The sequence below is a fragment of the Cimex lectularius genome, unplaced genomic scaffold (genome assembly GCF_000648675.2).
Source record: "Cimex lectularius strain Harlan isolate CLEC.00 unplaced genomic scaffold, Clec_2.1 scaffold68, whole genome shotgun sequence".
NCBI lineage: Eukaryota > Metazoa > Arthropoda > Insecta > Hemiptera > Cimicidae > Cimex > Cimex lectularius.
In genome coordinates this window covers 1825096-1838056 of record NW_019392732.1, presented here as the reverse complement: position 1 = coordinate 1838056, position 12961 = coordinate 1825096, and the positions used below count along the sequence as shown (strand labels likewise).

The 12961-nt window shown below is 34.4% G+C and overlaps 2 protein-coding genes and 1 long non-coding RNA gene across 3 annotated transcripts in view; 1 reads left to right on the top strand and 2 right to left on the bottom strand.

Moving 5' to 3' along the window:
• LOC106661393 (CCR4-NOT transcription complex subunit 3) overlaps window positions 1–6361 on the bottom strand; it is a 9294-nt gene extending 2933 nt beyond the window's left edge. The window contains exons 1-6 of the mRNA XM_024226890.1: window positions 5910–6361; window positions 1750–1982; window positions 1532–1687; window positions 1265–1444; window positions 671–1193; window positions 1–61 (exon numbers count right to left, since the gene is read on the bottom strand). The exon at window positions 1–61 is cut by the window's left edge and continues 227 nt beyond it. Coding sequence (XP_024082658.1) covers window positions 1–61; window positions 671–1193; window positions 1265–1444; window positions 1532–1687; window positions 1750–1982; window positions 5910–5934 — 1178 coding nt within the window. The 5' untranslated portion in view covers window positions 5935–6361. The remainder of the gene's footprint in view (window positions 62–670; window positions 1194–1264; window positions 1445–1531; window positions 1688–1749; window positions 1983–5909) is intronic.
• Window positions 1989–9925, top strand: LOC106661397. The gene is made up of 2 exons (XR_002910304.1): window positions 1989–5289; window positions 8845–9925. It is a non-coding gene; the product is annotated as an uncharacterized LOC106661397 (long non-coding RNA).
• Window positions 8511–10632, bottom strand: LOC106661396 (ribonuclease P/MRP protein subunit POP5). The gene is made up of 4 exons (XM_014384748.2): window positions 10466–10632; window positions 10256–10389; window positions 10029–10198; window positions 8511–8673 (listed from the first exon to the last, which is right to left on the bottom strand). Exons 1-4 carry the CDS (start codon window positions 10483–10485, stop codon window positions 8536–8538), a joined length of 462 nt encoding a protein of 153 aa, XP_014240234.1. The 5' UTR covers window positions 10486–10632; the 3' UTR covers window positions 8511–8535.
• Window positions 10633–12961: the final 2329 nt, after the last annotated feature.

The window sequence follows — 12961 nt, the reverse complement described above, 5'->3', positions numbered from 1 at the left end:
GACATCGGCTGATCCGAAAGCGTCAGACTGCTGTTTGTGACTCCGTTCTCTGCTAAATGCCCTAGTAACATTGTCATTGTCTATTTAATTAAAAACAAAATCAAAATTCCTTAAATATACGACTTTTAAAGAGTTAAATAATACTCTTGCGAATAAAAACAGTTTTAATTATAATAAATTATTGTCACAATAGTTTCATTGGCTTGTTTTAGATAATTTAATGAAGCAAAGGGCGTGTTTAAATGTTATTTGTAAATCACTAATTCTTGTAAAGACAAACACAAAACAGGAACCCAACAAATGCATTTGATTGGTTCACAATGTAAACAAAGATGTATACTATATCTTATCCCTACCACAGATTGGTTTTCAACTATTTCTCAAATAAAATTTTGTCAGCAATAAATCTGAATTGATTCGTTTGAAAAAGTTAAATATATTTACGATGGAGCTATCATTGAAAGACAATTTTTATTGTAAAAAACACTTTATCTTTAATCAATCCTATGAAACACATAGCATTAAATATCATGATATAAATTATCCACACACAAAAAAAAATATATATACACATTATTTATGTCAATAAATGATTTTAAATTAAAAAACCATAACGGGGACTTATTTAAACAAAGTAACATTTAACTTTACAATTGTAAAAACAAATTACCTGTGTGTTTGTTGTGTTGAGCTGCAACGGCGGCAAAGTTGCTGGCATGTGTCGTAGGTGGAATTGGCGGCAGCTGGTTCCCCGATGAGGGCGAGCAGTTGTTAGGTGTTGAGAAGGAAGCCGATTTGTTGTTGGCAGCCACTGTAGCATTTTTACCGCTACTGCTATTGCTGCAGTTGAGAACAGAAGTCGAACTGTTGCTAGCCCTTACCGGAAGAGGTTTTACGACAACTTTCTGAGGGATTTGATCATTCCTCCGTTTTTCCTCGTTAGAGCTATCACTGGAATGGTTGTTAGTAACTGATTGTTGTGTCGTCGAGAGTGGAGGTGATGGAGGCGGTGATGAAGTAATACTCGTCGGTGTGCCGTTGCTGTCTGTTGTCACTGACGGGGCTGGCCCGACCCCTGACAGCTCTATCTCATCAAGGCCAATTATATCATCATATATATATTCATTGCCTTCGAAGTCTGGTTCTTGTGATGACTCTATATAATATTCTACATCATCTTTAATTCTCCTTATCTGAATTTCACAAGAAAGGGAAAAAAATCCATGAATTTTTCTGTTATAACAGTTTTGAAAAAATATCTCACCTGTCCGACTTCTACTGACATGTTATCGAGCATTCGTAAGAGAGTTTCTAGCTTTCTAATGTGATACCGATGTTTCTCAACCATCCCTTTTAACTCGTCCATCCTGTCTTGCTTATCTTTGTCTAGCCTTTTCTTTTTACCAGCAAGAAGGGATTCAATTTCAGACTCGAACTGGTCAAGCTTTAAACATAGTTTTATGTAGAACAGTTTTTTTTTATTTTTATTTGCATAATAAAAATTATAAATTAAACAATGAAAAATAACCACCTGTAAATTTAAAGCGTCTATGGATGATATTAACCAAGTACTGATTTCCTCTCGCTCCTTTTGCGCTGGGTCCATTTTTTGAGCGGCTCCCAGCCCTTCTTTCGAATAAGCTTTGGTTTTCGTTTCTCGCTCAACTATTTTGAACCTTTCCATTTGCTATAAACAAAAAATTGACAGTAGAGCAAATTCAATTAAGGTTGAATTCTTTCTATACTCACTGTTTCTATAAGTTTCCTGTAGTCTAAGAGTGTGCTCTTGTCTTTAATCTCACCGGAGGCGATCCAGCTCTTAATCTGATCTCGAAGCCTCTGAAGCTTTTTGATCTCCTTCTTGAGATCGGCCTCGTATTTCTCCTTCTGGTTGCTGTTCGCAGCATTGTGCACCTTCTGCCAGATGTCTTCGAAAGTCTCCACCCCTTCCGTTACCTTTTTGAGACACCTCTCAATTTCACCTGTGAGGACAACAGCCATCATGAAACGGAACAGCATGAGTACAGCACCCAATGCACATGTCAGCACGACGCTGGACAGGTACAACTTTGTAAAAAGCAGTTCAAAAACCAAATCGGGCATGTTTTGACCGTTCAAAGACTCCCTTACAAATGAAGAGAACAAAATTTACTGTTTACCCAAAAAACAAGAATAACAAAGGCTATGTTTATTTAAACAACTCTAGCAAGGTTTTTTAAAAATTTATTATTCGCTTAATACTCAATGGCACAACATATTTTTACATAATTCAACAATTTCTCATCAGAAAAACATTCTGTTTAAAAAAATAATACTATGGAAATTTGGCCAAATTTTACTTATAAAAAATAAAATAAATTAAAAGATTTTGCTAAAATAGTGTAAATATTAAGGCTACTACATATGTTACACTTTATTCAGACAATCTTAGCATTGTCTCAAACAACTGAATAAAATGCATGAGAAATATTTCCAATTTTTGCAAAATTATGACTCAAGGTTTTTTTTTTACAATTATAACTGTAAAAGATGTCAAGAAAGAAACTTTCACAGCCCGGTCCTTAAACACTTCTGTTTAAATGAGAATCTGTTTGGTTCATCGTCAGTGCAGAAGATGATCATCATGACAAATAGGAACTTAAGTCGTTCAAATCTTTATACGACATGAACAAAATGGACTTATTACTGTAAGCCAAAAGCCAGTTATACAATATTTTGAACCAAGAAAACATTTGACATTAAGAAATGATGTCGGTAATGCAATATTTTTACTAAAAAATCAAAAGTAAAATTATGGCAAACATATATGAATACCAAAAAGGTCACTGCTTAAAAATTACAACGAAAAGAGCTAAATATTGCCACCATGTCTGACCTGTCATGGCTTGAACAAGTCAGTTTTGTTCATTTATTAACCATAATTCATGGTACATACTCATCATGAAATGATACACAATACACAATATACAATATATATTAGTGATCAAGAAACATCAACATAATTTTATGGTGGATTATCACAAAGTAATTAATCTCTATAATCGCTGTGAATGATACAAAACGAATCAAATATTAATATAATACACCGAATGTCATTGAGTTTTAAGAAAATATTTGATAGTGAAACACAAGAAAAAAATTCAGGCACTGTTTGATTCTTGGCCTTAATTATGGAAAACCAGGAAGATCCATTTACATACAGATACATTTACTGTTTTTAATTGTATTGGTTTTTGGCAAAAAAAGGCAAACTAGTTTTAGTTTTTCTGTATTGGATTTTTGTGAAGTGCATTAAGCAAAGACTTAATTGTAATCATCGTACAACTTGAGATAAACAAAAACAATAAAGATGAGAGGATGAGAGAGCGAAAGGATTCAGCTAAGCTTTCCAGAGCAGAGATCACAACTACAACTGCTTCTTTGTGATTCTGCATGGTTTCAGTCTGTCTTTAACTTTTAGCAAAAGGTTACCAAAAGGAAAAGTTTATCACAGTTTTATATCATAACTGAAAAGGAAAGCCACAGCATGATCATCATAAAGTCTAGCTGTAAAACTTGCGATCACAGAGAAACAAGAATTGAAAAAAGCTGATATTGTAAGTACGTTTATACAGTGATGGCATTAAGAGGTCAGATGAAGCCAAGCCTCCAGAATCGGAATCAGGTACAATCATTACATGATTATTCTCGTTTTCACCTATCACTGCTTTATAACACGACTGAAAAGAAAGCCACATTTTGGAAAAGGCTTTGTTCATTTATCAATAATAATACATGATAAAGGCTATCTGATCAAAATCATTCATCTCTACAATCACAGCTACTGGTACAAAATGAACCTAATATTAATATAATGCACCCAATGTCATAGTTTTAAGAAAATATTTGATAGTGAAATAAAAATGAAAAATATATTAAGACACTATTTGGAGCAGATCTGAACATTTAACACTTTTAAATTTGTTGTTTTTTGGTAAACATAAAAGCAACTTAGACCTCGTATTCCTTGTTTTTTTAATTTTTTGAGATATGTTTGGTTCTTAATGTGAAGCCTCACACAATTGATATAATGGCAAGCAGGGCGACTTGTGATCACAGAAAAAAAAGAACTGGAATAGTTGATTATATATAAGGTTGAACCAAGATGGCTGTGAGAGACGGTAAAGCCAAGCATCTGGAACTGAAATTAGACGTGCATCTGCCTCTGCAAGATTCCACTCGGTTTCACTTATCACTAACTTTTGGCAAACAATTCAGTTACAAAAAGAAAAATTTTATCACTGCTTTATAACATTAGCGAAAAGAAAACTGAGCTTGGGCTCATATTTTGTTCTTCAATTATTCAATAATAAAACGATAAATACTACCATTGATCAAGGAGTATAAGCTTAACATCTTGGGTATTGTGTGAAGTGTATACAGGTTTGATAAACGAAGCTTCAACACAACCATCATGATGTCAAGCCATGCGACTTGCTATCACAGACATATACCTGAAAAAGCTAACATTGTATGTATGTAAATTTAAATGTCAGATTCAGTGTGAGACTGTGTTGGTCACACGGTGAAGCCAAGCCTCTGGAACCGGAATCACAGTTTCAAACACCTCTGCATGATTCCACTTGGTTTCACCTATATCTACATTGTGGCCAAAAATTTAAGAAAAACAAAAGGAAAAGTTTATCACTGCTTTACAACATTATTGAAAAGAAAGTCACAGCTTGAACACATTTGTTGTTCTTCTTTTAATAAAAAAACGAGATAAATGTATCAGTGCTCAAGAAGCAAAAGCATGACTTCTTAGGTTTTGTGTGAAACGTATTTCGGTTTGAAAAACAAAGCCTCAGCACAATCATCATAATGCCAAGCCATGCAACTTGTGATCACAGATAAACAACTGAAAAATCTGATACTGTATGTGTATAAATTTAAATCCAGGTATATGTGAGAGACAAATGTTGGGTCAGTCGGTGTAGCCAAGCCCCAGGTACCGGAATCACAGTTTCAACCGCCTCTGCATGATTCCTCTTGGTTTCACCTATTGCTAACTTTTGGCAAAAAATTTATGAATAACAAACAGGAAAAGTTTATCACTGTTTTATAACTGAAAAGAAAATTACAGCTTGAACACATTTGTTATTCCTCTATTAATATTAAAACTTGGTAAATCTATCAGTGCTCAAGAAGCATCACCAAAACTTCTAGGGTTTTGCGTAACGTGTTTGGATTTGAAAAGCGAACCCTCAATGCAATCATCATAATGTCAAACCATGTGACTTGCAATCACAGGTATACAATTTAAAAAGCTGATATTGTATGTATGTAAATTTAAATGTCAGATGCCAGTAAAAGAGGTGTTGGTCAGGCGGTGAAGCCAAGCCCCAGGAACCGGATTCACAGCTCAACCGCCTCTGCCTGATTCCACTTAGTTTTACCTAGCGTATCTGGGTTTGAAAAGCGAAGCCACAATGCAATCATCATAATGTCAAACCATGAGACTTGGGATCGCAGATAAACAACTGAAAAAGCTGATATTGTATGTGTAAATTTAAATGTCAGATGTCAGTGAGAGACGGTGTTGCTCAGACGGTGATGCGAAACGCACTTGCAACCGCCCCCACAGGATTCCGCTCGGTCACACAGATCACCGTCTGACTTTTTGGACCATGATGACGACAGACGGACGGATCCTCCTCGCGCCCGACCAGGTCAAAATAAAAACAGGAAAATTTTGTCAAATATGTCATGAGCAGGGGTCAAGCGAGGTTACTTTCTCAAATAAACAACAGGCGAAACGGGTCATTTTTCTAGGACGGGCCGAAGTGTATCCGATCCTCTAGGCCAGTCATTGTACAAAATATCTTCCCGTGCATAAGAACGACGCTTTTTTCACACTTTTTCCCACCTACCTTGCAACTTTCTCGTAGCAGCCATAGCTAAGAAAATTTGTGGTAGAATATTGCAGGCATATTATATCTAAATAAGCGAATGGGGGCAAAATCCAATTGGCGACTTCTCGTCGGATCCGTCTTCTTCCCGGAAGAGCTTGAATTTTCTTAATTCTTCCGCAGCGAGTTTGGATCAAGCTTTGTCTATTAACAGTATTAACAACAAGATGGCACCCAATAAACCTATTCGATCAAAAAAATGGGGGGCCGAGTCTCGCTTTAATTCCACCCAAGTCCGCAAAACATTACCCGCTCACTTTCGATTTTCCATCGTTACAATTTTACCCTTACCAAATATCAAAATTTTAAAAAAATCAATCATTTATCCTTTAAAATTAAAAAAATCCCCCTGATATTTGCCAGTTCAAAGATTTTTACTTAAAAACAGGACTTTTTAAAAGACATGAACATAATCGAACTCATAAATCTTCTACGAATTTTCACACATAATCATAAATAAATAAAGATTGAAAACACAAAAAAATAACCTAATTATAAAAAAAGTAAATTAATTCCATCCAATAAAGGAGGGCCATTTATAGTGTTATACTATTGGCTGTTGACATGTTAGCCAAAGAGGGAGCCAACATGGACTCTAAGTCCCGGCTCCTTTGTGGCCTAGCATCTTGCCACAAAAGAGGATACATCTTAAAATAAATCCTTAATGTGTTCAAAACGTGGTGGAACGATACCCCAGGAATGAGGCATGTGATGAGATTCCATCCACAAAACTTACAATGGAATTACTGGAAGGCAATCTCAACCAAACCAGGATTTTGGTTAGACTGCTGACAGGGCTTTGCCACCTAAGTGGGCATATGAGTACAGACAGAAGAAATATTCTTGCAACTAGGAGAGTTAAAACCGAAAGCAAGATCCTACACTAAGGAGCCACTGGCAAGACTGTGGAGGTTGAGTAACAACCTAAAGCTGGCGAGCAAGTAATAAAAACAGAGGTTCACAAAAGATCTCAGGTCGAGGTCCAGAAGGCCTTGTGGCTGCCTCTTTTATCTCTATACCTATGCTATCCCAAGTTCTATGCTTGATGTACTTTTAGTGACTACTGACAGGGCACTGCCGCCTAAGATGGCACATGCATCAGATAGTACAGACAGAAGAAACATTGTTTAAATACTGCCAGGAAGAGTGAAATCACAGAACACGTTTTGTGCATTTGCAATGATCTGTGTAGGTGCAGATTCTTGCAACTAGGAGAGTTAAAACCACAAGCAAGATCCTACACTAAGGAACCACTGGCAAGACTAGAGGTTGATTAACAACCTAAAACTGACGAGCGAGTAATAAAAATAGAGGTGCACAATAGATCTCAGGTCGAGGTGCAGAAGGCCTTGTGGCTTCCTCTTTTATGTCTATCCCTATGCTATCCCAAGTTCTACGCTGATGTAATTTTAGTGGCAATGTCTGGTAAGGAAGAGAGTATTAACTAGGTAACTAACTAACTCTAAGGTAGAGACGCAAGTTACTAGAAAGAATAGCAAAATTTGTAGGGTTAAGAGTAAATTATGAGAAAATTAATTATATCTAGCTATTTAGAATGGGAAAGGAGTACAGCAGGGAATCCTAGGCTGGAGTTAAATTCACTGGAAGAAACATGAACAGTCTCAGATATACAGATGATACCACTTTGATGGCTGAAAGTGAGGGTTTGAGATGCCTTATGGCAAAGGAGAAAAAAGAAAGTTCAAAAGTTGAGTTGCAGTTAAACGTAAAAAAAAATAAAAAATAAAAAAATAAAGGTGGAGGCAGTGACAGACTGTATTTCTAGGCACAAAGATTACTGCAGATGCTGAATGCAGCAGAGCAACAACCTCTTGATAAAATAGTTAAGAATAGAGACATCATACTGACAACAAATGACCAGATAGTAGCAATGGTAATCAAAGTAAAAACCTAGGGCTGCAAGAACTGGACCAAAAGGTAGGTTGAGCGAAGGAAGATAGATGCTTGTGAATTGTGTGTTGGAGGAAAATTCTGAGAGTGCCTTGGATTGCAAGATCAACCAAGTCCACACTTCAAGAAATTAAGCCAGACTGCTTACTTGAGGGAATGATATTAAAAGAAAAACTGAAATACTTTGGCCATATAATGAGAAGACGGGATGCTGTGGAGAAGAAGCTGATGGTAGGAAGTGGAAGGCAAATGGGGAGGGGCCAACCAAGCACCAAAAAGAAAAAACTGCGTTCAATCTCCTTTTTTGAAAATATGCAATATATGAATCATTTAAGATTATACATAAGAAAGATCAGGGATAAAGCAAATTTAAAAGAAAGAAAAACTTTTTTGAGGAATGTAAACTTCCAGATTTTGGAACTATCTATAATGATGTAAATGTATCACAAACTATTCTGCTTAAAAATACCCTAAATTATGGCTTCAACATGAGCTTTGCTTTGAAAAGTGGACAGGTGAAAGCTTTTGTTTACTCTTGAAAGCAAAACCATAAATTTATTATGGTTGAAGCCATATATTGGACATACAAATTCATTTATGTAAAACCATTTCCTAGCTGTTCTCAAGATTATTTTAAAAAAGTACAACAAATAACAATAAAATTATATTATTTTATTTACAATTGCATAGATATATTGTCTTTTGCGTTTTGAAGAATTCCCTTTATCTGGAGCACTTTGGCTTCAAGGGCTTCTTTCTCCTCTTCAGTTTTGGCTTGTTTTAAAATCCGATCCAGCTTCGTCTTCTGGTGCCTCTGCAAAACAAAAATGCTCAAATTTAACAAATACCTTCAGGAATATTAGATAAATAAGAGTGTTTTGGCTTTGTAACACCCATACCTATTCAAAATATCTTCCTACTTACTTAGGAGAACAAATTGCATAACAGTGATTTTAACAATAACAGAATTTAAAAAATATTCTAGGATGAAAAGGAATGAAATTTAAAAATCAACTCAAAGGTTAAGTTGAGCTAAATTTGAAGCAGGCATCAGGACATTCCATGACCGAGAAGAGTTAACCAGGAAATGGTACTTCCACTTTTGAATAAAGTAATAAATTGCCACAGAGTAAAGCGCTGAAATTCTCAAAATAATGCACACTTTCCATAGTATAGTCAATTTAAAAATGAAAAGTAGCAGTGAAATCAATTAAACAACACCAAACTCAATCAGGTAACAAAAAAAAGACCTTGTGATCTGTAGGGTGATGAACCTCTAGTTTGGTCGTTACTGATAATTTTTGGTCTGTCTGTTTCGCCGTATATCTTATCTTCAGTGTGTTAGTGTAACAACGCATCTGACAGACCTGACCAGCTAGACCAGCATGATCAGTACTGACCGAACTAAAATAAGTCCTGTCATAAAGGATGGCTTAATAGTCCAACTACTCATTATGGTGCGAATGAATGAGAGAGTTAAGCTATTTAATTAAAGATATACTTTTTCTATAATGTTTCATCATTTTATAAAACCCAATAATTCTCATATATAAAAAATTCCATGTATTTGAAGACAATAAAATTATCGACCTGACGATTTCAAGCAGATCAAATGAACCAAAATAACCCAAATGCTTTCATTAGGTTTTCCTTTTTACAGTAATAGTCACAGATTGACTTGGTACAGTATTTGGTCTTCTAGGAGCTCCAGGAGTGGTAGAGAGCACTTGGGGAGAATAAAATCACCCCAGAAAGCATTCCAAGCTACATGGGCCAAAACAAGGTGAAGAGGAACGGATCGTTGGCGAATTTCATCATCTCCTCCTTGCCCATATTGACGAAAATACGGCACACTTTGGCAATGCTGATGACCACGTTGCTGTTGTTTTGTGGCTACCCTTCCTGGAGGAGGATATCCATTTTGGCGTTGGACTGGTCGACCAACATCTCAGACATCTCCTATGCCAGGGTTTGTACTCAAAACTGCTGTGGCAAATACCAAAATTAGACACCCAAATGACTTGGCCACTATGATCCTCCACAAAAAATAAATTAATTAAATAAGATTTTTTGAAGTTTGAACTATAGCAATAGTATTTTGTAATACTTTTAGAGTTATGACTACTACTATAAAAATTATATTCAACTAATAAAATAGATTTCATTTACAACAATATTCATGTAGCTGTGCCGCAGCGTTGCTCCGACATGGATGATACGGAGCTTGGCAATGTCTTTTCCAATTTTTGTTATAAGCGGTAACGTAGTAGTGATATATTTGTGCGGTCCGTGCTTCACCCTTAGGATCACTACATTTGTCAACTCATTACAGTAAGAAGCTGAAAAAAGCAAAACATTGAAACATCAAAATAAAACTTTATGCGAAGAAGTCTTACCTGAAAAACCATTCTGTATCGAAGCAGTGCCGTACTCGCCAAATACTTCCTTCACTTTGTGAAACAGCTCGCGTGTAATTTCATTGCTTTTAAACGTTCTGTTCGTCTGGCTTTTTATTTCCACAGTAATATACCTAAAATACGATACAAAACATGTTTAAAAAAAACTTGTGATGGAAATGGAAAATTAATCGCTCCGAAACACCTTACCTGTTTTTGAATCTGACCATGTTGTCAGTTTTATAGAATAAAATTTAAAATATCGGTGTTTATATAAAAGAAAACATGTCAAAATTTGATAAAATCAGTATTCGGGTTTGTGTTTTGTTGTGTACAAGGTTATTTCGCGCTTTAGCAGGTTAAAAGTAAGAATAATCGAATAGTTAAAATCGACCTTTCAAATTTACCAACAATCCTTCTTGAAGTTTTTAAATACAAATTCAAAATTGTTTCACAGCAAAAAGATAAAAACAATTCATCAATTTGATTTTCAGGAGTTTTAAAGCCGGGTAATACTAAAAACACTAATATAAATATTTACTTATTATTATGCTGGCAAAGCCTATTAAACTTGTACAATAGTCACAATTATACTTAGGAGGGATTCATTATAAAATATAAATTGTTAGTTAAAGAAACAACTGAACTAGAATTACAATATACAAATAACAGATAATAGGAAATATGAATTATTAAATAAGCTATAAATTGTGGGATTTTTTTAGCAACTGGTTGTTCAACAAATCATACCTATAAATATAATTGTCAGAATACAGACAAAAGTTAGCCCGTAGTCTTATTTAGGGGACGAGCAACAAATAAATGCCCTTCCTCCAGGTTACTGGAGGGAAGAAAAAAGTTAACTGAATAATGATAATTAATAGTAATATCCAAAATAACTAGCATAACATAGGAACATAGTAATACATAGAATTAATAAGGAATTGTAAATATTAGACAAGCAGAGCTGTGTTTACAGAACAATAATGATACATACATAAAACTGACATGAAAATAGTATATAAAATGATATAACATTCATGAGGTAAAGGAAGATGAGGTTGAGGTAAATTTTTCTCTTTTACAAAGTTAAGATATCAAAATAATCAAAAAAATTAGTGAATAGCATGGGGAATTTTAAGTTTGAACACTGCAAACGTTAAAAATTTATTCTGAACTCTTTCTATTTGTTGAATTTGTTTATGGTACTGTGGGGACCATATAACACAGGAAGTATCATCCCATCTTGATACAAACAAAGTAACAGCAAAGAATTTTTGTCAGTTTTTGTGTCAATGAATTCAATTGTTAATCTGATAATGTTCTCAAGAAAGCTCGGTACGATGTATTTGTGACATGGGTGATGTGAGAATTGAGCTTACTATCAAAAAGGTTTTACAAGTGTGACATCACATTTTTTAATATTCATCACCATTGAGTTCTGTTAACACCATTGATGAGAAGTTCAGGACTTCAGGTCAGATTGAAGATCAAGACTATCCTGAAGGGTTTTGATGCTTTTATAATTATTTGGTTTTATATATATAAATATTATATCTACATAACAAATGAAATTGCTATTTTTAATATAATATTTCAAACCATAAGTATAGAGATTAAATAGTATCGGTGAGAGATGTCCTCCTTGGGGTACACCTGCCATAACATCAAAATTTTTGAAAAGAAGTTGTTCATTTTCACTATTTGAATTATACATAAAATTATAAATTTAAGCATAAATCTTTTTTTAAATTCTCTCATAGATGTTAAAACAATCGTTTTTTTTTTTTTTTTTTTTTTTTGTCAAAAAAACAAATTTTCTCATAAAGCCTAAAACATTCCTTTTAAAAAAAAAAAAGAAAATACAGAAAATAAGGTTTAGTGATAATTGAGTAGTCTGGAAAATGTTAAATTTTTAAGTGTGCTCTGAGGTCTGACAAGGTTTGGTTCTAAAACAACTAACTATAACATAATATTGGAATAAATGCACTTGATAAACTTGAATTTCAGTTTTTCAGTCAGTAAGTGCTATTACAGTCAATCTAAATAATAAACAGAAATGTTCAAAAACTTCCTGCAAAGAGACTATAAACGAATTTGCCTGCTTTTATAAGAAAATAAATTAATCAGAAAATAGGGCACTATAATAATTGAGCATTACGTTGAATCATGACTTGAATTATGCTGTTTGCTGACAATAAGTCTTAGAAGGTGAATGCTGAAGAAGGTCAATGATGGAGGTATTGCTGGCCTAGTTACAACTCGCCAAAGAGCAGTAAAATTTTCAAATAAAGTGTAAAGTGTTTTGCCTAAGAATTTAGCAATAACTGAGCAGTTTGGCAAGAAGAGTTGAAGCTGGGTGTTGGTCTACGAAGATGGACCCAATATGTGACCCAGTGCCAGTTCAGCATGAGTCTGGCAAATGTTAATGTGCACCTGTGATCCCACAGGGTTTGATGCAAAGCACTGCTATTTTTAATATATTTCTAAATATAGGATAATAATCCTGATCTGCTTATTTTTCTCTGTCACAAACATTTTAGCATATTTATTCTATATCAAATTCAGTTAAGTTATAGTTTAATTATTTTATTTGATCTACTAGTTTGGAACAGCCAAGTTTCAATTATATAATATATCCACCTGAAATCTCTTTATTTTATTTTATCTTTTTCCATTGTACAGTTAAGGTTAAAGTTAAAAGAA